The sequence below is a fragment of the Nematolebias whitei genome, chromosome 3, assembly GCF_014905685.2.
Source record: "Nematolebias whitei isolate Nwh7 chromosome 3, NemWhi1, whole genome shotgun sequence".
Taxonomy (NCBI): Eukaryota; Metazoa; Chordata; class Actinopteri; order Cyprinodontiformes; family Rivulidae; genus Nematolebias; species Nematolebias whitei.
The window spans coordinates 32921917-32947697 of NC_056500.1; the positions used below are offsets into that span (position 1 = coordinate 32921917).

Below are 25781 nucleotides of genomic sequence, written 5' to 3' on the forward strand. Positions count from 1 at the left end.
ATAATTCACATTTTCTTATGCAATGTATATGTGGTCAGACACGACAAATTTAAGTTAATTGAATATTTAGATATACAGGTTCTGAATAGCATTTGTACCATTGGAAATCTTATTTCTCCCTCTCTCTGTCCAGGAGGCTGGTTCTTGGGGTGAGACTAAAGGACCAGACTCAATGAGTTTCCAGCGAAATGTCAGAGAAGTCAGGGCAAAGCACCAAGGCAAAGGATGGCAAAACAAAGTATGCAACCCTTAGCCTTTTCAACACTTACAAAGGCAAATCTCTGGAAACACAGAAAACTGCTGGTAAGAGTTTGGTGTCATTACTTTTTGTTTTGTACAATGTGTTTGATAACGAACAAGTACAATGTAAAATGGTTAATTTTTGTACCCTTCGTCACACTGACAAAATTGATTTCCTGAACGGAGGCGTGTTTCATGAACCCAGAGTAATAAGACTCGTCTCACATTCAGGACATCTATTTCATAGTTTGCAGCCAGCTACAACGTGAGGACTGAGTTAGCAGCACTGTAGCTAACAGCTAACCAAATTTTCACCAAACATGTCCGCTGTGTGGAAGTATTTTACACTAGAAACGCCACAAAACAAGACAGTAACGTGCAATGTCTGCAGAGCCATAGCGCCACATTAAACCGCGGTAAAGTTCGTTTTACGGTGGACATTTGTGCTCCGTGGCTTCAGCGGGGCGCTGCTCTTTGCTCAACCCAAAACAGGCAACTCGACCCCGGCCAGCCGCGTCCAATCTGCCCCCGCTAAATCTGTCTGTCTCTGAGGAGGGGCAGACTCAGCGCGGCTGACCGAAATCAGGCTGCCTGCTTCGGATTGAACAAGAAGAAGACATCGCTGAAGCCCCGGAGCTCGAATATTTACCGAGAAGTTGCTAAACTTCATCGTAATTAATGACCAACCACTATCAGTTGTAGAAAACAAATGATTTCACAGCTTGATTCTTGCAGTCAAGATATAGTTTACCCTCCAGGAGATATTTATCAGTACAACTGTAGACAATCATAAAAATAAAAATAAAAAAAACCATGATATGAAAATTATATCTATTAAAAAATATATATATATATATAAATACTTAATTACACACATTTGAGTAGATGTAAGAAATTACTTTAATTCCTGTTTAAATGCAATTCATCCTGCCATACCTGCAGTGTCTTCAGAATTTGCCAGCAAATTAAAAGTTGAAGCTTAATCATTAAATTATTATCTTTGGTTAGGTTTATTTATAAATCACATTTAAACACTGATTGTACCAATTAAATTAAATAAAAAGTAACACACGTTCTCCATCATTGTCATTAATCAGCAAACAAACAAGCGGCAGCTTCATCTACCAGAGAGACTGACGTTACGTTTTCTCTCTTGGAAACAACAATGTGAATATTGTAGAGACTCACCTGCAACACATGACGAGTTGTATCTGCTGCAGCTCCTTCGTCCTCCTCATGACTCCGACATGTTTACGTTTAATCTCCGTGGTTCTCTCTTGTCGTGTCGTCACTTTTCAAAGCTGCATGTTGCACAGTTTTTATCTTTGTGAAGTGCTCCCACACTTTAAAGGACTCGGGTTGAACAGTTTTCGCTGCGTCGGTCATTTGTAAAATTTACTTAATTTCCTTTGAAAACACCGCCTCTGCTCTGTTTCCACCTCCTCCCTCGCTCTGTTCAACTCGCGCTGCAGAGATTTTTTTCTTCAAACTTTATTCAGTCAGTCAGCATTGACAATGAACTGCAGGTGAACAAAACGACTCCGCAGTGCCGTGAAAGACACTTAATTGCGCGACACAACGAATCGATAATGAAATTCGTTGCCAACACTTTTATTCATGGATTTTTATCGATTTTATCAATTTGTTGTTGCAGCCCTAGTACAAGGCATACAATGAATCAAAATTACAGTCCACTCATCCATGGAGAGACATTCGGCAATGTCGTGACTCCTTAGGCCGTGCCAGGGGGTCACACCCCACAGTTTGAGAACTATTGACATAATCTATAGTGGGTATGATCTTTTTTGATAATTCAGGCTTTTTATTTGATACTCACAAATCTTTATTTAGTTGATTTTGTAGGAGTGAGGGACAAACACCCATGCTGCAATTGAGATGAGTGAAATGCTGCAGAAAATTTAGTCACACAAATAAATGTTAATTCTTGCACCCCTTTTCAAGGTTGTTTTTAAACGTATTACTCTAAATATTACTATAAAAATAGTTTTATGGTGGTTATGAAAATGTCCAGTGACAGTAAGCAGAAAAACACAAGATACAATGTAACGAATAAAAACTGGAATTTTGACTGTTTTTGTCCCAGTTCAATGGCTGTGTCTCACCAGAAATGTAACGGTGTAAAGAAAAGACCTTGACATTGGCTTCATTTTTTAATGGTTTGCATGATTAGTCATGAACATTTCTTAGCTGTAAAGAAAACTGTTCATAATCTTAATAAACCCACCTTTTTCTGCTTAAGAAAAAAGTGAACTTTAATGGACATTTAATGTGCTGCTGTAAACAGACATTGGTGTCTTTGGAATAACAGCCATGACAGCAGAATACTTTAATCGACATAAAAATCTGAAAAGAGATAAATTTGGTTTAATAGTTAAGAGTATGACCAAACATGTTCAATGAGAACAGTGCACACACAGTTGGGCAGTGACTTTTAGTCCGCACTGTAGTCAAGCCACATGCTCCAAGATTTTTCTTCAGGAATTTTAGTTGATCCACATGAACAGAGCAAAGGTAACTGCTGAGCTGTAACTGTGTCACTAGCGCTGCTAAAAATGTTTACCATAGTTTGTTGCAGTTTATACTGGCACTACTGCAGCTCCTAAATTTTAGACATTTCTACTATGAAAATAAAACTACACAGCAGGAATGGGTTCAGCACAAGAGTGATAAATAAACTATATATATATTTTTTACATTAATGTAATATCACATTTTAGTCCTTTTTTAGATGCCATTATGGACTGTACTTGTATAGCACCTTTCTATCTAATAAAGATACTCAAAGCTCTTTACACCACAATCCATGTCCTCATCTACCCATCCACACAGCTCTCTACTAGATCTCTACAAAGCTAATTGAACAATTCATTCTAAAGAGACTAATCGGTGCTTTTAGATCACATTCATACACTGATGGGACACACATCAGAGGCAATGAGGGGTTCAGTGTCTTGCCCATGGACACTTCAGCATGTGACTGCTGGTGGATTAGAACCCCCAACTCTTGCATTGGAGGACGACTGCTCTAACCACTCAGCCACAGCTGCCCCCATTAGAGACGAACTTAATTGCAAATTTGAATAAAACAGATTTTGTCAAAGTAAAAATATTAAAAACAAATAAATTTAATTTGCATTGTGCATGTGTGCGCGCTCATGTATCAGAACAAGTTCCTTTCACAGCCATAATATCTCAGATTTACCACTATTGTGTTCAAAGCTACACGAGTGCATTGTTTCATTTGGAAGCAGCAGATGTGTCTTATTGGGTTGACCAAGCTGTAGACTTGATGTGAAGCTTTTATCTGTTTTCTGAAAAGTAAGATGACTGGTTTTTATTTTATTTTATTCATTACAGTGGCTGCCAGACATGGGCTCCAAAGTTTGGGCAAAGTTGCAGTCAGCCGACGTATGCCCCCTCCAGCCAACTTGCCCAGTCTGAAGGCAGAGAACAAGGGAAATGACCCAAATGTCAACATTGTCCCCAAAGATGGTAGTGGCTGGGCATCTAGAGCTGAAGCAGGAGATGAGAGGTAAACGATAACATATAAACACATAACTTTTAATCCATGAGCCTTGCTCTTTTATTTACAGCCTTTCTTATATTTGTTGTTTTTATGAAAGAGCAAGTTTACTACTAAACAATTTGGGGAGAAAAGTTTGTAATTCAATTAATTCGTATTGCTTAAAACTATTGTTATTTGTCACAGGCAACAGGAAACTCCCCCACCCCAAAACAAACCAGTTGCACAGTCCCAAGAGCTTTCTACTGGGGCCAGTCGCTCCTGGGCCAACAGCAAGCCGACACCGCAAGATGGTAAGGAATTTCTCAAAGTCTTGGATCTACAAATAAAACATGGATGACCTACAGAAAATTATCCCAAAAGTACTCTTGACTTTTATGTTGAAGTTCCTAAAACCAAACTTGACTGGACAAAAATGCCTCTTTGAGATCTATAGCTTTCATTCTAGTTTTATTAATCAAGCACTATCAGAAAGTTGCTCTCAGTTGAATCGTGGTATAAAGGTTATGGCTTGTGAACACAACTTATAGAAGGTATTCATCGGGGTTCAATAACTTGTCTATATTCATTCTGTGGATATTCATTCTTTGTGCATATCCACTGGATAACTCTTTGACTTGTTAGTCATTGTATTAAAGTTGGCCTCAAATTATTTATAATGATGGACTTGTTTGTCCAGGAGCTCCTCACGTGAGCAGCCATTTTCACCAGGAGTTTCCCACCTTGCAAGCAGCTGGTGAGGTGGAAAAAGGAGATGGTCCAGATGAAGAGCCTTATGGACCAGGCCCGAGCCTCAGACCTCAAAGTAAGGCCACACTCGTGCACAAACACTTGGTGTTATTCAACCAAACAGCCCAAGAGACTGAAGAAATACAATTTGGGTGGCTTCCGAGAGCTACCTACTTTCAAGGTTTTTTTGCATTTGTGCTGCAGATGGAGGCCTTGAACAATTGTTTGAGCCAGCTGACAGAATGAAGAATGAGTCAAAACTACATTAGTATTCTTCTGTTGCATCTAGAAAATCCTGGCATGTACTGCAAATAAACAATCCACCATTACCTCAGTTGTCTCACTGTAATGTGAGTGTGTCCTCACTACCACCTGAGAAGCAGACCAATAATTTGTTTTTGCTTCTTTGATCATTTTTTTGCAGCATTATTTTTCACGGTGTCTTGGTATTCATTAGGAACCTGTGGAGGTTTTTTCCTTTTGAGTTTAAACCTGTGCTGTTTTAATTTCTCAGTGTCCTGCAATTAGATGTCATGTTTGTAGGTATAAAAGGTTGGATTGTTGGGCTAATGCAACACTGGGATTGCAGTGGTTGTAAAAATAAATTCAATTGGCTCAAAGTGAAAAGTTTTGTGAAAGTAAATCACATCATTCAGTCTTGTGTTATGAACGTCGCTTATTTGGTGATGTCTGCCAATCTTAGATTAGCATAAAAGAATCTTTATAATTTTCTCATTTTATTTTCAAATTATAAAATCATCAGCTTTAAAAATGTATTTACTTGAATTTACACTTTTTTGTAGTAAAAACTTGAGGTATGACAGTAATGACTGCTCTGTAAGATGATGTAATACACAACTCAATCACCTGATATACAGTAGTCCCTCGTTTATCGCGGGTGTTAGATTCCACCAACACCCCAGCTGTAAGTGAAAAAACGCAAAGTAGGGATAGTAGTACAAGAGAAGTGCAGCAGGACGTCAAACAAGCAGCTCTGCAGCACGGAGCAGAAATGTACTTCTTGATCAGTTACACTGTAACAACTGAACATGGTTGTAAAATAATTTAAAAATAACATATTTTGTGATTATGACGATTTTACAATGTGACATACTTTGAATTTTAAGTTGGAAGACAAAAGTCGATCAGTGCATCTGGACATCAAAAGGTTAAACCTTCACAAAGTTTCTGCAGTACGGAGAAGAAATGGACATTTTTAGGATTTAAACTTTTAACTAGAAAAACTGCATTTCCTGTGAAAATGCAGTGTGAATGCTTATTGCTGAAGAACTTGCTGAAAAACAGCTGAAATTAGCTGAAATGTAGCTGAAATCGAAGAACAAGCCTAAAAGTTAGCAGAAGAAGCAGAAAGAACACATATTTGCTGAACTTGGTTTAAATAAGCAGAAATGAGCAGAAACATTAGTAAATTAGATAAAGAAAAGCTGAAATTAGCAAGAAATAGCTGAAAAGTAGCTGAAAAAAGCCTAAATTACCAGAAGAAAGTGGAGAAAGAACAGTTGTTCCCAGTTAGGCTGAAAGATGCAGAAATGTGCACATAAGTGGAAATTCTCTGGAAAAAAAAACAGAAATTTGCAAAAATAAATTTAAAATAAATAAAATTTAACTAGATTATTTAAAATATTACAGTATTTAAATTTAAATTGTTTATTTACACACAAGGAGGGAGATTGGGAGCAGGTGATGAGTGTGATTGCGGTGGAGAAGTGGGCGTGGCAGAGAGCGGAGATCATGACACGCTGCGGGAGGGAGCTTCTCCCTGCACCTGTGAGCTGCACACAAGTGCAGCAGGTGCTATATCATTAAAATTACTTTATTTTAAATAATCAATCTATTCCGCTCGTGCGGCTCATCATCAGTCAGCCAGTTGTGTTTCTGTCCAATCTTTGAAAAACCGCGAAAGATCGAGTCCGCAATTGTCAAACTGTGAAGTATTGAAGGACTACGGTAAAGGAAACTGCTTCATAGTCAGATTTATTTTCACAAATCTATGTTTTTTAAGTATATTGTTCTTTTAAATGTCTGTCTTAGAGCATCTTAATTTCACAATTTGCCTAGTTTTTGCGTGGCTGTGAGAACTAGTGCATTCTCTGGTAGAATCTTCTGTCAGACTATCAATACCTTCTTTCTGTGTGCCTGTCTAGATGTTGGCAGTTGGCGTGAGGGTGGAGGCAGGAATTTAAACACTGCATCCAGCACCCCGGAGATGGAGGCCAAGGCTCAGGAGGAGAACACTACATGCGTTAGTACCGCCACACCACTAGGAGAAGCTCCTGAACCTGGCAGGAATGCAACAACTGAAGATCAAACGGAGAAAGAGAAGAGCAGGGAGAGGTTTCCCCCTTCTGGCCATCTGCAGCCTAAAGTAAATGGAGGGCAGCAGCCTCCTTCAGGGGTACCAACACACTTTGACCCTGCTTTCAGGAGCATGATGCCATCTTATGTAAGTTACATTTTGATACTTCAAACTGAAGCCAAAGATCTCACGAGTAGTTATCTGTAGTGAAAATATATTAGCTGTGCCGTCTTCATGGCCCTCTGGCACATGATAACCTTTGTCTTTGCTCTAGATGTTCCACGCCTATCCCCAAATGCCATTTGGCCCAGGACATGTGAACTTCAGATACCCAGTACCACAGGATGGGGGAAAGTAAGATTTAATATTAAGCCTTTCGTATTTTAAAAATAAACGAAGTGTGTATGATTTTCCTCGTTGCACAAGGATGCACACTACATATCAGTCAGCCAGGGCTGCACGTGTTCGTTGTAAACACTCACATTAAAAGATGATTAAAAATATTTAAAACATACAGTGTTTCCCTTTTTGTTTCTGGCCAGTGTTGCATCAAGTCACATGCATCGTCAAAATTAAAGAGCTATATGTGTTATTGATTAAATCCAAATAAAGTAAACCATTTTACCTGCTGTCAAATTTGACTGGTGTTGACAGGCTTGGACTGGCTGGGAGACCCTATAAACGGTCTGATATGGTTTCCTCTCAAAACTGCCTCTTTATGTTGTCCACATATTCAACATAAATTCACATATTCACAAAACAAACGAAAAGAAATGAAAACTGAAAATCTTTAGTTGTCACTTTTCTACGTACTGTAATTAATTTGTCTCTTCAGACATTCTTTAATGTATTACATGCTATGACCTTCATTGGAGGGCTAGCGGTCCTGTTGGAAGTTGGTAGGGAAAACACTAGCATAAATGCTAGCTCATGTTTATTCACCTAATTTCTCATATATTTAACAATGAGTTCAAGGTATTGAATCATAAAAATGCACAATGTTTGATGGTTTAGCACAAATGTAAGATTCCTAGCCCTGCCTTTAAATGTTAATACAGTCTGTTCTTAAGTCCTGAACTTGTTCATTGTCTGTTCTCTGTTGGGTACTCAGGGGTCCTCGTTCTACCCGGCCCCAGCAGCCACCCTCTCAGTCCTGGCTCCAAGACCCTGACAGACCCTCCATCATCAGTGCAACAGAACTGAAGGAGCTGGACAATTTGGACACTGATGCTGATGAGGGCTGGGCAGGTCAGGACTTTGGCATTGTTTATAAATTTACAATATTTGAGTTATTAACTTCAGGAGGATTAAAGTTAATTTTAAAGTTGAAATTTTGTTTAATTGGTAATCATGTCTTGTGCAATTAAGGAGCTCAGATGGAGGTGGATTATACTGAAAAGCTAAACTTCAGTGACGATGAGGAGAACCAAGCTGCTAAAATCAAGGGAGACAACTGGTGAGTCTTTTTTTTTTTTAAACATTACTAGTATTATCTTTTTCTCACCTATTGTTTATTTGTACTGCTCAAACATTTTAACAGCTGGTCTGTGGAGTCTGATTTATGACCTCAGCTGTGATTGCCAGCTCTCTTACAAAGTGCTTTAGTATTTTGCATTTGAAAACTTAAATTCATTTGTATCATGGAAAATGTTCCATGGAGCTTGTAAAGAAATGTATATATATATAAATAAGGAAGCTATATCTTAGCTAGTGTTGTTCGATTTTTGTCAAAACTGAAAAAAAGGGAGAAAACTACTGTCAAACTTTGGTCTCCCAGGTAATACCATCTGATACATGAACGACACATTGGCTTTTTTTTTAGCGTGCCACAGATCCTAAACACCCAGTCATCCAGAAAGGCAAAACTGGCATGAAAATACACTGGAAGTTTTACCACTTTAAATTGTATCTCTTTAGAGGCCAAAACAAAAATACTATTGGGGTATTATTGGATCATTTTGATGTATCCGAATCAAATGGAGGAACCAGAAAAAAAACGTAAATCAGATGAAACACAGACTCTGAAAGTACCAATTGTTCAATTTATCCAGTGAATTTTTGGCAAATTATTTTTATACAGTAGATATTTCAAACTCCAAACTGGTTCACTAAATGACAGCTGCCTGTTTACAGTCAGCACATCAAATTTAACTAGATAAATATCAAAAATGATATTGTTGTCTTTACTTTATATGTTCAGTCTGGAACAGGTCCCTCTTGTGAATGAGTCCTCGTGGCTCAATGAGACCGGCCTGAATGAATAAAGGTTGAATGAAAAAAAAATATATAATAATTGATATTGGCCCTTAAAATCTCATCCAGTGCTTCTCTAGTTTTTACATTTTAATTTTTGTTTGCACATTTCAGTAATTCACCTCACCTCTGTTTATTTTATTTTATCTATTTATTTTTCAAATTCTAAAAAATGAAGACTGTCAGACTTTAAAATTTGTTTAAAACTATTTATTGGTTGCATTAGCAGCTGAAGGCTAGTTAAATGTGACAGCTAAAGGAATCTGTTTGTTTCTTTTTTTAAATTTTTTTATATTTTATATATATATTATATTAGGGAGTGGATGAGTAAAGTGGAGCGCATGAGGTCTCGGACATCAGATGGTCAAGAGGGCTGGAATGATCGGTCTGAGGAGCCTGGAGGTGCTAAAGCTTCTTGGGGCGACAATGTTGATCCTAGAGCACCATCACCTGGCATTGGAGGGCAATACAATAAAGCATCTTTTTTGCAGGAATACCAGGTAAGAGATGTTTAAATTACACAAAGGCACCATTGAGTCTAATATTTTAACAACATATTTTACAGTTTATTTTATTTCTGTTTCCAGAGTGTCAGTCATTCTGCTGGGAGTGGTGCGGCCCGTGGTAAACCACAGGCTGCTGTAGCACCTGCTGCCGATGAGGACTCTGACGCCTGGCGACAGAAGCGGAAAAAGCAGTCTGAAGTTTCTGAAGCTGTAGAGCGAGCAAGACGCAGGAGAGAAGAAGAAGAAAGACGGATGGAAGAACAGAGACTTGCTGCTTGCGCTGAAAAACTTAAACGTCTCAATGAAAAACATCGACAGACTGAGAGCAAACTTGCCAGTTCTCAGACCACTAGCGATGAGGCAGGAGCTGCTGGGGAGGAAGCCTTATCACCAATTCCTGCATCCAGTCCTGTTTCTCTAGTCCCAGTTTCACAATCGCAGGCCCTAATCACACAAGGTCCTTTATCAGAGAGAGTGGATCAAGACAAGGACAAGATAGAGCAGGAACGAGAGAAGGTAGAACCAAGTGCTGAAGATGAGGCTCAGTTGCCTTGTCAGCCCAGCCCTCCACCCCAAAGACCTACAACTTTAGCTCCAGAGCCACAAAGCGAAGGAGAAGCCTCCTTGGCAGAAGTGGGTCCCCTGGTGGAGGAAAACCAGACTGATAGGACAGCATCAGTACCCATTTGTGACTATTTTAACACTGAGGACCACAAAGGTAAGCTAGCTTTACAGGTTGAAGGTAAATTATTCAACTTCCTTTTAGGAGTTGAAGCTAAATACTTTTTTTTGCAGTGGATGAGCCCCACTTGCCTCTGTCTCACATGGAAGCTCCCGGAGGGGAAGAAATCCCCATTGCACCCCCACAACTGGAGGGAGAGGCTGCTGCTGCCATGCGTCCCTCTGTAATCTCCGGCTATTCCAAGCAGTTTCAAAAGTCGTTGCCTCCACGTTTCCTCAGGCAACAGGTAAATCTGTTTAACTTTGGCCTCACAAGTTCTTGTAAGACTTGAACCTAATCATAGCAAATTTGTCAAAGTTTATATATTTTCTATATTGTGAACCAAACTTTAAATTAGCAGTATTTCTCCTACCATACCCCTCCCCACCCCTACCAAGGAGTGCACCCTGCCCTTTCAACATAACCGAGATCAGCTGAGTCGCCGTGTAGAGGCTTGTAACCCTTTACCCCAGACCCCTTAATGACCTGAGGGCCACCTTTCAAGAAGAATGGGATGCCATGCCTCAGCAAACAATAAGTTGGCTTGTGAACAGCATGAGACGTCGTTGTCCAGCTGTAATTGAAGCTCATGGGCACATGGCAAGTTATTGAGACATTGACATATTTTTTGGGGGTATACCCACCACTGCTGTTGATTTTTCTTTCAATGAATTGTTTGAGATGGAGATCACCATTGCATGCTTATACTTAAATGCCCTACTTTCACGATATAATATCACTGTAGTGTGATTCTTTTTTTTTACGTTTTCCAAAAATTTTACCCGAAAGCCAAATATCCCTTTTTGTGAGTAGTGCGTACTGCAATAACTGCAGAAGAATGTGCTTTATATTAAATAAGTAATTAAAAATAATTTGGGTTACATTAGGGCAGCATGGTGAGCTGCTGCCTCTCAGCAAGCAGGTCCCTGGTTCAAATCCTGGTCCGGGGGCCTTTTTGGGTGGAGTTTGCATGTTCTCTCCGTGCATGCGTGGGTTTTCTCAGTGTACTCCGATTTCCTCCCACAGACCAAAAACATGCAGGTTAGACTGATAACTCTAAAATTGTCCCTAGGTGTGAGTGAGAGAGTGAATGGTGTTTGTCTCTATGTGTCCCTGTGATGGATTTGCGACCCATCCAGGGTGTCCCCTGCCTCTCGCACAGTGATTGCTGGACATGGGCACCGGCGACCCCCGTGACCCAAAATGGAAGAAGTGGGTAAAAGATAATGGATGGACGGGTTACATTATATTTGGCTGCATTTAGGGGTGCACCGATAAATCGGCCGGCCGATTAATTGGCTGGCCGATTTCCTTAATTTTGGGAAATCTGAAATCGGCCAATACTTGTATGAGAAACTGATTTTACAGATTTTTTTTTTTGTTTTGTTTTAACAACAATTGTCTAAACTTCATTTATATTTCAGAGCACTACCTCATGGCCACTTTAAACAAGTTTGTATTGTTTCTAGGATATTGTTGAAGGGTATGTTTTTCAATAAAGTAATATTGGAAAATTGAAGGTGCATTGTGAGCTTATAACACCTGACAGTGTTGCTTATAAAACAAAATCGGTATTGGCCAAAATCGGAATCGGCAGGTCAGGCTTTTTAGAAATTGGTGATCGGCTAGAAAACTGCAATCGTTGCACCTCTAGTTACATTGTTTGCTTTACAGGAGCAGATGAAGCAGCAGCAGCAATGGCAGCAGCAAACTGGGGGATCTGTGTCCCCATCCAGTGGTGGTAATGTACCATCTACCCAACAGCAGCAACACCGCTCCATGTATCAGCCCGTGGGCCCCCACCACCAGCACTTAGCCTCCATGGGGTTTGACCCTCGTTGGCTCATGATGCAATCCTACATGGACCCTCGTATGATGTCCGGTCGTCCCCCGATAGACATGCAAACTAACATTCACCCTGGTGAGTAGATCTATGATTTAAGCTGTGATTTTTGTAATGACAGCTGTCAAATAACTTGTTTAAATTTATTTTATTTTAATCTTTTAAGGGAGGATGCCTCAGAAGCAGATTGTACGCAGGGAGCCAGGTGACAACTCCAGCTCTAGTTCTGATTCATTTGATCACTTGTCCCGACCAGTTCGAGACCATGGTCTGCCTTCAGACTCACGAATGGTATGGGGATCAGACCCATACCCACAGTCTGAACCCTTACCCTCTGTAACTCCACCTAAAGGACGGGAAGATAACCAAGAGCAAAGGTAAAAATTATTGTACATTACAGGAGAATTGGTAAATATATACTTTGTATATTTTCAATAACATTACTCCCCCCCCCCCACCCCTCCACAGGATAGACTCTGGCTTGGATCTGGACAGAGGTCTTCCAGCTATTTATGCTCCGGACCTCAGTGCGGTGGACTCGCATAAAAATAACTTTTTTCGGGAACCAGATTCGCTGTCATCATTTACTCAGGGCTCAGAGGATGTGCCAGGACCTCTTGAAAGGGTCACTGTAAGCTCAGCCTTTGATCCTGATGAGCAAGGCTTACCAACTGGGGAAGAAGTAGAGGCTATTGGTCAAGCCATGCTCCAGAGAAGTGTTTCACAGGGTTCCAGTCACTCCCTTAAAATGGATGAACCTAGGTTTGAAGGAATACCCCTAGCAACTAAATCACTAGAGCTGCAGGACACAGGAGAATGTGTTTCGGATAAGCAACAAAAAGAAGTCTACTCCCAGGCTGCTGTGACCAGCAACAGGGCTACTTCTCCTGCAGATGGATTACACAAACCGGAGAAGCTGCCTCTGCCAGGTCCCAGTAAGCAGAAAGCTGAACTGCGTTGGGGTGGCAGATCAGTGGCTGGACGCCGTGATGGGGGAGAAAGATTGATTCGCAGATCGGGACCAATAAAGAAGCCTGTTTTGAGAGACATGAAAGAAGAAAGAGAGCAAAGAGAAGAGAGGGAGAAACGTCATGAGAAAGGAGAACGAGGAGACCGGTCTAAAAAGGATCAGTTATCAAAAGCTGCTTCTGCAGCTGTAGCTGTGTCTGAAAGCTCTAGATCTCAGGGTGACGGCAAGAAGGAAGGTGCTGAGGCAGAGGACACGCCAGCTGCCCATCACAAGGCAAGAGACTCGCAGCCTTCCTCAGGGGTGCCCACTTCCTCCTCCCAGGAAGAGAAAGCAGACAGACTGCCCAGTAATGACAAGCATACAGAACCAAAACTGCCCTTGCGAAAAGATTCCAATTTTCCTCCCCGTGCACACAGACGAGAGGAGCGAGACAGGGAGCGAGACAGGGAGCGAGACAGAGAGCGAGACAGGGAGCGAGACAGGGAGCGTGATCGGGAGAAGGAAACTGACAAGGACAGGGAGAGAGAATGGCCTACAGACTCAAATTTCAAAGGGCGAGGTCGAGGGGAGTACTACTCCAGAGGTCGAAGCTACCGTGGGACTTACGGTGGCCGAGCAAGAGGAAGTCGTGGTCGTTGCCGAGCAGAGTACCCTTATCGAGAGCCCCGGTTACGCTCTGATTTTCCTTCTGCTGGAGGTGCTGCCGCCTTTCGCAACAGGGAAGAAAGTGAGACGCGCAGTGAGAGCTCGGACTTTGAGGTTATTCCAAAACGCAAACGTCGACGTGGTTCAGACACAGACTCTGAAAGTGAAGGTGGTAGAGAGTCTGCCAGTGATACTGGACCCTCTGACCGTGAGCCTAGCACCAAACCTAGCCGTCCACTAAGAAGAGGGCTCCCTGGTGAGAGCCGTTCTGGGCCCTACAAGCTGAGCTATGAGCCGCCACATGGGGGAGAAAAAGTTGGGTCAAGAGGAGATGAAGAAAGTCGGCCTAGGCCAGGTTTTCTTGCTAAAGGAGAGCCTTCCCAACGAGGAAGAGGAAGTTTATACAGTAGACGAGGTGGAGCAAGAGATCGTGGAGGACCTCGCTCAGCCCTACATAAAAGACCACCTGCAAGAGATTCTTCCTTTCAATGGCCCTCCAAACCTATGGAAACATTCAGGCCTGAAGATGCAGAGTGTGCAACAAGATATGACAATCCTTCCACTGATCGACGGCCCTCTAAATTAGAAGGGAAGAAATTTGGAGATGGCACTCAGAGCAGCAGAGAAAGGCCTCGTCGAACTCGACCAGTACGACCCCCAAGACAGGATAAACCCCCACGCTTTAGACGCTTGAAAGAGCGCGAGGCTGCAGTGTTAGGTAGTGGTGACACGGCAGCAAGTCCTGTTTCTTTACCTTCTGTGCCTGCTGCAGCTGTCTCTAATGCAGTAACTCCACATGTCTCATATTCTCAAAGCATCTCTAGAGCTCCAGGAACTCCCCTAACTGTGCCTGCAGAAGCAGCAGCTGCTATACCTACACCTGATCAACATCCCTTAGAAGTGTCCTTGCCTGAGACCAGTAGTCCCACCATTACTGCAGTGGGTACCAAATCTCCTGACTTGTCAAACCAGAACTCTTCAGATCAAGCCAATGAGGAATGGGAAACTGCTTCTGAAAGCAGCGATTTCACTGAAAGGAGGGAACGAGAGGAGAGGAAAGGAGCACTGGTGGCCGCTGCTGAAGTAGCATCAGTAGCCACAGCTCCAGCACCTGCTCCTCCTCAGGGCACTTCAACCCCTAATAAAAGTCAGCCCGATGGAGGTGTGACTCCAAGACGCGAGACGTCTCAAGCAGCTAAGAGGAGTTTCTCAAGTCAGAGGCCTATAGAGAGGCCAAATCGAAAAAGCAACAGTGGAGCCAAAGCAGGCCGCAGCTACACAGGAGGCAAGGGAGAGAGGCGAGGAGGAGGAGGCAAAGCTGGCCGCAAAGGGTGAGTTTGAAATAATGTGCTGCTGTTAATCTTGGTGTGAAATTCATAAACACTTGCACAAAGAAGGTTGCTCAAAGAATAGGCTGCATTAAAACATTACAGGTTTGTTATTTCACAGTAATTCTTTTGTCTAATTCTTGTTCAGTTAATTGAGTTGAGCTGAATAACAAACAGGATCTAAATGTTTCTGCAGGGTTGGTATGGCTTCTTTCAATGAAAATACATTTTCTTCCTAATTGGCCATATAAACATTTAGGGAAAGAAAAAAAGTCACACCGCCCTATAAATCGCATCAGTCCAAATAAAGTGGAAAAATCCATAAATGTGTAGCTTCTCCGTATAAGTCACATCCATTATTGGTGGGGGACTGGTGGCGCAGAGGTTAGAGAGGTGGGCTTGTGATCCGAAGATCGCCGGTTCACGCCCCAGCCCCGACAACATCAAAAATTTTGGCTGGGGTAGGTGAAACACCCACACTTGCCCCCACCCTCATTCGCCCCACTCTGGGCCCATGAGCAAGGCCCTTAACCCCACCATGTGCTCCCTAAACAGGTCTCTCTTGAAAATGAGTTCTCGTGGCTCAATGAGACTACCTGGATAAATAAAGGCTAAATGAAAATGAAAAAATTATGCGTCATCGCTGACGCGTCGCGTTTGTTACACGTCACCGCTGACCACCCGGAAATGTGGGCCAGTGTTGTACCAAAAATTAATTTGGCTGTCAAATGGCGGCCGCGGGAGCGTGCATGGGAGGACTTCAACAAGAATTTAACAAGATTAACACTTAAAAACAATTATTTGTTTGCTTGAAATTATAGTAAAGTTGTGTCTCAGTCTAACTTTTCCTTAATAAATGCACTTTGACGGTCAAATCAGCTGCATTTCAAAAGCTGATGCGCTGAAGTAAGAGCATGCATGGGAGGACTTGCTGTGCATTTCTTCAAAATTTAAATTTTGGCATGCCATTCTACTCTGGTGCCATCTAGCGGCTGAAAATGGTAGTGTTCAATATTTTCAATCAGAATGAATGAAAACAGTCATATCTCAGCCAAAAATTGGTTTATAAATATGGGAAAAAATCCATAAATAAGTCTCTGTAGCATATAAGTCGCAGGGCATGCAAATCATGCAAAAAAAACAACAACGTGACTTATAGGCTGAAAAATACAGTAAAAATGGTATCAGATTTTTTATTTTTTTTTATCTATTTTTAAAATTTGAGCTCTAGCTCCAAAGATAAAAATTGTAGCAGGTTTTTCAGCATCACCGGTGGGGCATGTAGTGTTTTCATTATTTTTTAAGTTGTTTGCCTATGCTGGCCACATAGCTTGCCATATTAATTGGTGGAAGCTTTTTTTCTGTCTTCAGGTTTCCTTCAAACTAGCATGAGTTTCTGTCAAACATTAAAATTTGCCAGTTTTAAACTGCATGTTGTTTTTGTAACAGCCCTGCAGCCCAGCAGAACTCTGAGGCACCAGCAGCTGGAGGGGCAGCCCAAAGACCAGTAAAAGAGCAGCCTGCCCGACGCAAAGATGAAGCCAAACAGGCCATCAAGAAGCCCAAGGAGAATGCACTTTCTCAATTTGACCTCAACAACTACGCTAGTCAGTATACACATTTCACATACAGTATACACATCACTTACTAATACAAAAAAAAAATAATATATATATATATATATCTCAAATGTAATCAATGTCATCTTGTTACTGTAGGTGTTGTGATCATAGATGACCACCCAGAGGTTACAACCACTGAAGACCTACAGTCCAGCGCTATCGATGATGGTTTCACTGAGGTTGTTTCCCGCAAACAGAAACGTCTGCAGGATGAAGAGAAACGGAAAAAAGAAGAGCAGACTTCTCAGGTAGGAGGAACATTTACATTTTGTCATGTTAGATGACCACCAGATTTTAAGATGGCGGTCTCATCAAATGCAAAAAATGAAATAAAAAAATTCAGTGTAGAACTTCAATGAATAGAAACATGTTGATGATGAAAATATCAAAATGCGTGTATTCTGAGTAGCAGAACTCAATGATGTACATAAATTCCAATATGGCCACCAGTTTTAAAGATGGCAGCCATTACACAACTCAGAATTACTTTTGAAAGCTGAAACCAAGTCCAGGAGAATTTGGTCCAATTTTGTACATTCAGAATTGGACTTTTCATACTCAAAAATACATATTTTGATGCACAGACCTTCAAAATAAGTTTAATCAATCAGAATCACTTCAAATGGCGGCCATCTTGAGAAATGGTTGTCTTTTTTGTTTTGCTTTTTCACGTGGCTAATGCACTTTTCAGAGAGAGTAGGTTCTGGAGTGCTCATGTCACCAAGTGAAAGATCATTTCAGCATTCTTCTAATCTAACTCTTGCAGAACTGGGGTAAGAAAGGTCCTGGTGAGAAGAGCAGAGGAAGCGGAGGGAAGCTGCCACCAAGATTCGCCAAAAAACAGTCGACACAGCCACAGCAGCAACAACCTCCGTCCTCACAGTCTCAGCCGCCTGTAGCTTCTGCCCCCAGTGCCCAACAGCAGCCCCCCATTTCAGCTGCACAGCATTCTCACCTCGCCCCCTCCCAACCCCCTGCATCTCCTCAAACTCTGGAAGGTCCTGTGGCTTCTCTTGCCTCCATCCCCTCTTCTACTGTGGATTTCACCTCAAAGAGCCTGCCCTCTGCTCCCACCCAGACACACAGCGCTCTGGGTACAGAGCTGTGGGAGAACAAGGGGGCAGGGTCCACCGTGCTTCCTGACGTAAAGAAGCGTGAGTGTGACTTTATTTTTGCTTCCAAAATGACACGACTTTTACAGATGGGAAGTATTTGGCAAATGTTTGAGTTGTGTAATTTTTGTTTGTTCCAGTTGGTCTCATTAGCCCTCCTCAGCCACCTGTGAGTGCTTGGAACAAACCTCTGACCTCCTTTACTGGCACAGTCTCCTCAGAGGTGGGTGGAATTAGCTTGTTGCATCTTTTTGTGACTGATCTATTTTCCAGTCGATAAACAACAACACGTTTTATTTTTTGTTTTAAGGCTGTGAAGCCTGGAGCAGATGGCAGTGTGGAATTGGGAATAGACAGTATCCAGTTTGGAGCACCATCATCTGCAGGCAGCACCGACAGCGATGGAGCTCCTGCTTTGTTAGAAACTGGTTCTGAAAGCAAGCTGCCTGCTCCCAAAGAACAAAGACAGAAACAACCTCGAACTGGTCCCATCAAGACTCAGAAGGTAACGGCACTGTGGAAAGAGTTTATGCCACTGACCATGTATGTAAATTGTCTACTCCAGTTTCAACGTTTCCTGTCCTCCTCAGCTCCCTGAGATGGAACCAGTTGAAACCAAGGAGTACAAACCAGGTCCTATTGGGAAGGAACGCTCTCTAAAAAACCGCAAGGCCAAAGATGCTCGTGGAGCCGAGGCTGAGGGAATAGAGGGAGGAGGAAATGGAGGAAACGTTAGCAGAGCCAATGATTCCAGTCCTCCCACAACTGATGCCACAGTACCAGAGTTGGGAGGGGACATAGAGGGCATGATTACAGCCCCATCAGCAGAGTACAGCAGCAACTCTAAGGTATACTACCACACGTCAATCTTCTGATGTAGTACTCAAAATTATTTTTTATCATACTTGAAATATTGGCTTTTCTTTGAAAATTAGTAAAAACATTTCAATTGTTTTATTTGTTCCTCTCAGGAGTCTGTCACTGACTACACCACTCCCTCGTCCTCTCTGGCTGACAGTGTTCCTACGAGCGGGAACAAAATGGAGGAGAGTTTAGTAGCCAATGTGAGCAGACGTTCCTACATCGACACGCAACATTTAAATGAAGAGTAATTACAAGACTGAATTCTGTTGAACTTGTAAAGATTGTGTTAAAGCTGTGCTTTGTGTTGTTTTCCAGGTGGCACTGCCCCACTCTCTGCCTCTCCCTCACAGAGAAACACTGCAGCAGAGCTCTAGCCTCAGCACCGTCTCTCCAGCTACCGTTGATCTAACACTAAAGGTAAACGCGTACGGACACTCAGGTAAAATAACTTTCCATTAAAATATTATCCAACACTCCTTTTTTTACCTTCTCAGATGGAGTCTGCTCGTAAAGCTTGGGAAAACTCCCCAAGCTTGGAGAAGAACTCACCAGTCACCTCCTCTTCCTCCCCCATCACCTCCTGTGCGTCGTCCTACTCCTCTTTCTCCTCCGCCTCCATGCCACAGATCCCTGTAGCATCTGTAACCCCCAGCACCTCTCTGTCAGGTAATTACCACTCACTGAATGGTGTGGCTGTCACTGTCTTAACCGTACTGAATGACAAGTGGTTAAACTTTCCCTCAGGTTCTGGTACCTACACAACGTCCTCCCTCAGCACAAAGACCACCTCAGCCTCTGACCCCCCCAACATCTGCAAAGTGAAGCCTCAGCAGCTACAAAGTGGAAGCCTGTCTTCCTCCAACAGCAGCAGCAGTAGTAGCAGTGGCTTCTCTCAGCTTGGCTGTGTGCCACCTCTTCTCCCCCAGCAGCAGCAGACCCCGCAGGTGTACGTCTCTCAGTCTGCAGCAGGTAACGTAGCACCTAGTGACATATCAAGTTGTTTACAATGAAACCTAAGAAGAAACTTTAGACGTCTTATCAGTGTTGACGTAGTTAAAAAGGAAAAAAAAAAAATCAGTTCATGAATTGAAATTTAACCAACTGTTCAGGTTCTGCAGCTCAGATTCCAGCCTTCTACATGGACACTAGCCATCTCTTCAGTACTCCACACCCTCGTTTGGCTCCCCCTCCCCTTGCACAGCAGCAGGGCTTTCAGCCAGGACTTTCCCAGGTAGGATATTCTTAGTTAAAAACAAACATTTGTAATGCTGGAATTCTAACCGTTTGCCTTCCTATGCCTTACAGCCGACGGCAGTGCAGCAGATTCCCATTCCCATCTATGCTCCGCTGCAAGGCCAGCCTCAGCACCAACACACCCACCAAGCTCAGCTGGGACTCAGCACTGGTCCACCAGTTTCACAGCCACAGGACCTGTTCAGCTCCTCTCTTCAGCCTTACAGGTAACAGTCCCACAGGTGTTCACTTTCTGCTGCAAATCTGTGTTGTGTTGTTTTTGTCATCTGATCCTCAATCTGCTCTCCCTCAGGTCTCAGCAGGCATTCTTGCAAAGCAGCTTGTCCCAGCAGTCTATGATGCTGTCAGGACCATCTCTGCACAGCTATGCTGGCTTGCAAGCCCCTGAGCTAGGAAAGCCCCAGTCCAGTCTGGCTTATCAGCAACCCTCCTCCACCCAGCACATTCCCATTTTGTTTGAGCCCCAGCTCAACCAGCCCTCTGGTATGGGAGGCTCCCAGCTCATCGATACACACCTGCTGCAGGTAATCGCACTACGCGCTGCAAACACCTTGTATCACTTTCAGATCTTCAGTAGCATTTGGTCATTCTGTAAATTTATTTTACCCGTTATTCACAACAACTTTACACCTGACATTTGTCTTGTGCACAGGCTCGACAGGGGATGAATCAGCATTCAAACATGTACTCAGGGCAGGTACAACAACATGGTCAGAGCAGTTATTATAGCAACACTCAGTCTCCTAGTTCAGCAATGCAGCAGGTAACACCCTTACATCCTGAGTTTTATTCATATGAAACAGAAGCATCACCGTTTCCTGCAAGTTAAAGAAGTATCCTAAATATATATTTTCAGGTGACTGTCCCTCTGCAAGGTTCCCAGTTGTCCCTGCCAAACTTTGGTTCAGGTGGAGGCCAGCCCCTCTTGGCACTCCCTCCCACTCCTCCCCAGGCCCAACCTCCCAACATCAACAGACAACCCCCAGTTTCTCAGCCCTACAGAGGCATTATGGGCCCTAACCACAACATGATACAGCCTCCGAACAGCAAGGTACAGGATTTTGTGTATATATAATGTATGTATGTGTGTGGGCAGGGGGGTGTTCGTGTGTTTATTAACCCACAAATTTATTTTATTTATTTATTGACCTTTATTTAACCATAATGTATTCATTCTTTCAGATGGACATGGATCTCAAACTCTTTGTTAGTGGGATGGATGTGAAGTCTGGAACTCCTCCTGTCAGCGCAAGGAGCACCACACCCACCTCCAGCCCTTACAGGTAATATGTGTGTGTGTGCGTGTGTGTGCTCGTTACATCAAAGTTACCATTGTATCAGTAGGTTGGACATTTAAGTTCAGTGTTTCCCCTAGTTTACTTGCCTTGGCAGGGCGCGCGTATCTTCTGTGATTTTTGTCGACGGGGGTGGAGGCGGAGACGTCTGTATTGTGCACTGTTTGTACAGTTAGTTTTTTTTGTGGGGTGGTGGAGATGGCTCAGCATGAGGGTGATGGAGTGCTACAGGTAATGGCAGGTAAAATAGTTGGGAAAGCACAAGAAGCTCTGTCTCAACAATTTGCAGAAAGATACGGCAAGAAATATTTTAGCAGATGACATCCATCTTTTTCGTCAGTTTGAACTTCTGAGCTCAGGGAGGTGTTACAGGGTCACTGATAATGAACTGTATAAGAAGACTATAAGAAGTAATTTATTCCGAGCGCAATAACTATTCTTAACCAAACCAAATTATAACATTTACGTATGGTATGCAAAGTGTTTTATTCTATGCACAAATTGTTGATGTTTTGATTGTATGAATGTTTTATTTTACTGTTGGAGAGCCAAAGGAAAATTTCCACCTTGGTGGACAATAAAGTCTTATCTTATGTTACCTCCATATTCATAGTTTTTTAGCTAACATTTCTGTATTCTGCACCTCTAGCTTAATGCTACATCATTTGTTGTGGTGGTGGTGGTGGGGGGTGTCCTCCTTGTTTAATGGTCGTGGAAGCACTGGTGGTGCTGCTGCATGTATGGATTCACACCACTGAACAAAGTGATCCAGCACAGTCTTTCCATTTGTTGTGTTTTTGTTGGTATCCATGAACACAAGAGTTTTACATAGTTTGAAACGACACTGACTTATAACGGCAAAGATAAATTTACATTTTTATTATAACAAGAAATGTGATTTATTCTTACAAGAGGTGGATTTTTTTTTAATTCGGGTGTTTTTTAACTCCTTGTGGGTTGACTTTCGATGTTTTTAATAGTTGTGTGTTGTTTTAAATGCAGGGCCAGCTCCACCTCTCCTAGCAGCCAGTCCAGTAAGATGAACAGCATGCTCTACCAGAAGCAGTTTCAGCCCAGCTCTGCTGGCATGAGAATGACCCAGCACTTCCCTGGCCAGTTCAACCCTCAGGTTCAACATGACCACATTCTTTCATTATGTTTTTATTGTTTCCTATAAGCTTTAACACATGACACTTATTTTCCTTTCTGTTTCTCTCCATTCAGATCCTGTCTCAGCCCAACATCGTTTCTCCTCTGGTTCGTCCTACTCACACCAATTCTTTTGCTGGAGGAGTTCAGCGATCTCCTATGGGCCCTCCTATGGCACCAAATGTGAGCGGCGGTCTTATGCCTCACCCTCGACAACAGCATCTTCAGCACATTCAGCACCCTCCCAGAGGGCCCACTGGTCCCCCGATTGTGCCCCGAGGCTCACAGGCGGCTCTGAAGGCTGAACAAGACCTGAAGGTTGTTGTTTGTTTGTTTGTTTGTTTGTGTGAGTACTTTTGGTCAGTTTAATGTATTCATTGTGTTTTTGTTGTTTCCAGGCTAAGCAGCGGGCTGAGGTGCTTCAGTCCACTCATAAGTTCTTCTCAGAGCAGCAACAACTGAAGGCTCCTCAAGTCAGTAAAGCTTCCCGACTCGATCAGGGAGGAAAACCTCTACTCGACATGTCGGCCTCAAATCACCAGGCTGGAGGGGAACATCCAGATTCTGACAAGCCCCCCATATCGACGGCCAAGCCCATTCGAACTGGCCCCATAAAGCCACAGGCCATAAAACCAGAAGAAGGCAAGTAAGAGTCTGCAGCCTTCTTTAGGTGACGATTTTTGGATGGAAGACAGAAGAGAGAATCTACCCCCATTCACCCAACCTGAACCTCACATCCCTGGAGGACTCTGTGCAGGAGGATGACTATGGTGTTACAAACTGTAGGCACTGTCAAGTAAAAGTGCATTCCTCTTCCTCTTTCTTATAAAGTCTTGCCCCGCTGCAGATGAGGGTATCCAAGTTTATTTCTTTCATCACATTTAAATGCTGATTTAAAAAAATGCTGCTCAAATTATTCTATAAAAATCTACTATGATAGTAGATACACAGAATATTGGAGAGAAAATTTGGGATGTGCTGCTGAGTTAGCCGTTTTTATAGGTTGTCTGAGTTCCCTTTTTTTATATTCCCCCATAACATCCAAAAAATTATAGAAAAAAAAAAAAAATCATGTTTTTGTTAACAAATGAATCTTTTTTTTTTCTTAAGGAGATATCATTTATTGAAGCACACTTTTTGTTGCCCAGACTCCCACCAAAACTAATCCAGAAATCTGTGGGATGCATTTGCTAAACGGTTTATTCCACACAGAGACATGGATTCAGAAATAATTTTTTGTTTTATCAGAATGAAAATGTGAAAACTGTAGGATTTGATTGACTTTGATTTCTTGATTTGTATGCCTGTGAGCCTTTGCTCCTGCCTTTTTCTCATCTCCTTGCCTGAAAATAACTTGAGGCGTGTGTGTTGGGGTATAAAGCTTGTACCTGGACTCCTCTGTATTTTTAGCCGTCACAGATTATGACATCAAAAACCTCGGATTGTTGTTGCCTCTGCAGCAGAGTATTGATCGGACTTTCAGGATTGCATGGATGTAGGATCACTGATCAGCTGTTCCAGCATCTGAGCGGCTGTCACGCACACGTTCACTGCTTTTACACTCGTTTTTGTGTGTGTACACAAATGCATAGATACACACTTCTCTGTAAAAAGCATCCAGATCTGCTGCTATTGACTGATTTCAGTGCCCTTAGCTAGTGTATAGCATGACAGGGCTGTTAAAAGGAAAAGATGCAGTGTGCTAAAAAGTGAATCCACTGTGTTTGACATTTCATGGCAAGGAGGAACAGGATGGGGATGGAGAACAAAGATAAAACTAAAGTAAAATTAAACTCGATTGCTGAAGCATTTTGGCTAAAGGACACTTTTTGTTTCTGTCTTTGGAGCAGTTAGTGCGGTTTTCTGTCTGCCTTTTTTGTTGGCTGTCCCACCCACATCACTCTCATCTTTGGGTTGCAATGACGACGGTCCTCTAGATATGTACAGTAGTTTGCACCCTACGGTGGTGAGGGACTCCCCTCAAATCTGCCCTAGCTGGGGAAGACTCCTTTACATGGAGGATAGAATAGGGAGGGAGGGAAATTACTGTTTTTTGTTGTACTTGTACAGGGGTTTCATCACTGTATTAAGATATGTACGGTCTTATTTACATTCTCTTGGTTTGGTTACAGAAACTAATAAAAATAATATACTGTTCAAGTTTGTATTTTTGTTTTCCTTAATTAATTTATTTTTTGCCACATTTATGGTATTGTTTTTTTCCCCCAAAATTCCAATTTTAAGTCTTTATTTAAGGCTATGAACAGCATCTGACCCCTAGGTGTCACCAGAATACTGCTGAAAAAAGATCAATTGGGTTTTCAGGAACATAATACAAATAGACCCTGAACAGATCAAATGTAAGAAGAAAGTTCTACTGTAGGGTTTCATGGAAAAGTGGAGCTGGAGCATCACCATCCAACTTTGCACAGAGCACCATTGTCATTTTCAAAGGTGAAATAAAAATAGATAAATTGACACTTGGTTGGGTTAGGTCTATTTGTTGTGCAAAATCAACACAAGGCCAGTAATGTAATGAAATGCTTAGGACGAGGAGAACCATCTCAACTCGCCAAAAAAAGGAAAGGAAATCTAAAAGCATGCAGTAAAAATACTAACATACTAACAAAAACATTAAAAATACTACTGACATACTATAAACATTAAAAAATATTACTAGCATACAAAAAAAAAAACATTAAAAATACTACTGACATACTAAAAACATAAAAAAAATTAAATCATACTAAAAAGGTGCCCAAGTTGAAAAAAATGCATGTACAGTGTGACTGTTAGCAGTGAGGTTTTTTCAACATCATGTTCTGTTAGTGGTGTGGTCTTGTTAGCAACAGTGGACAATTGTTTCCACAGTTGTTGCCCATCCAGAACATGTGTGCGATGTTCTAATTGGAAAAGATTTATCGGTTTAATTAATACTTTTCATTAACTCCAGTGTTTGATATTTATAAAGTACAGCAGAATCTGAGCCGATCAAGCATTGTGTCAAAATTTGAGAAAAAGTTCTCAGTTTAAACTCCGAGAGATGCTTCTAATAACGGGATTCCCGCAGAGTCAAAGTTTTTGTTTTCTAGGTTTGGATAGGTATGAGGGGAAAAATATTTTGAGATTACAGACATTTTCCTTAACAAAATCTGAATCTAAAAAGATTATTGCTGAAACGAGCAAAAAGCTCCCATTTCACTGAGGTCACGATACGTGAAGGACAGACGTCAAACACTTGATCATCTAAATCAACTTTAAAAGATGCCTTTTAAATGGAAGGATTGCACCAATTTATTCAACTTGTTGCAACAAAAAAGTAGTCCTAAACATATTGTTTATTTTACAGTAAACTGCGCACACACACACAATCGATATCTACTTATCTA

At 42.0% G+C, this 25781-nt stretch overlaps 1 protein-coding gene across 1 annotated transcript in view; it reads left to right on the forward strand.

The window, feature by feature from the left end:
- The window catches only part of prrc2c (proline-rich coiled-coil 2C), a 26998-nt gene extending 3857 nt beyond the window's left edge, over positions 1-23141 (forward strand). Inside the window, exons 2-34 of the mRNA XM_037698215.1 lie at positions 134-303; positions 3619-3793; positions 3971-4077; positions 4464-4589; positions 6679-6977; positions 7105-7184; positions 7942-8078; positions 8199-8286; positions 9400-9583; positions 9671-10307; positions 10385-10557; positions 11985-12231; positions 12320-12530; positions 12622-15099; positions 16546-16703; positions 16815-16966; positions 17485-17872; positions 17971-18053; positions 18141-18335; positions 18421-18678; positions 18802-18894; positions 19010-19111; positions 19189-19360; positions 19439-19663; positions 19804-19925; positions 20000-20154; positions 20241-20472; positions 20601-20711; positions 20805-20999; positions 21131-21231; positions 22246-22372; positions 22468-22710; positions 22791-23141. Of these exons, the coding sequence (XP_037554143.1) occupies positions 189-303; positions 3619-3793; positions 3971-4077; positions 4464-4589; positions 6679-6977; positions 7105-7184; positions 7942-8078; positions 8199-8286; positions 9400-9583; positions 9671-10307; positions 10385-10557; positions 11985-12231; positions 12320-12530; positions 12622-15099; positions 16546-16703; positions 16815-16966; positions 17485-17872; positions 17971-18053; positions 18141-18335; positions 18421-18678; positions 18802-18894; positions 19010-19111; positions 19189-19360; positions 19439-19663; positions 19804-19925; positions 20000-20154; positions 20241-20472; positions 20601-20711; positions 20805-20999; positions 21131-21231; positions 22246-22372; positions 22468-22710; positions 22791-23042 (8421 nt within the window). The 5' untranslated portion in view covers positions 134-188 and the 3' untranslated portion in view covers positions 23043-23141. The remainder of the gene's footprint in view (positions 1-133; positions 304-3618; positions 3794-3970; positions 4078-4463; positions 4590-6678; positions 6978-7104; positions 7185-7941; positions 8079-8198; positions 8287-9399; positions 9584-9670; positions 10308-10384; positions 10558-11984; positions 12232-12319; positions 12531-12621; positions 15100-16545; positions 16704-16814; positions 16967-17484; positions 17873-17970; positions 18054-18140; positions 18336-18420; positions 18679-18801; positions 18895-19009; positions 19112-19188; positions 19361-19438; positions 19664-19803; positions 19926-19999; positions 20155-20240; positions 20473-20600; positions 20712-20804; positions 21000-21130; positions 21232-22245; positions 22373-22467; positions 22711-22790) is intronic.
- The last annotated feature ends 2640 nt before the right edge of the window (positions 23142-25781 follow it).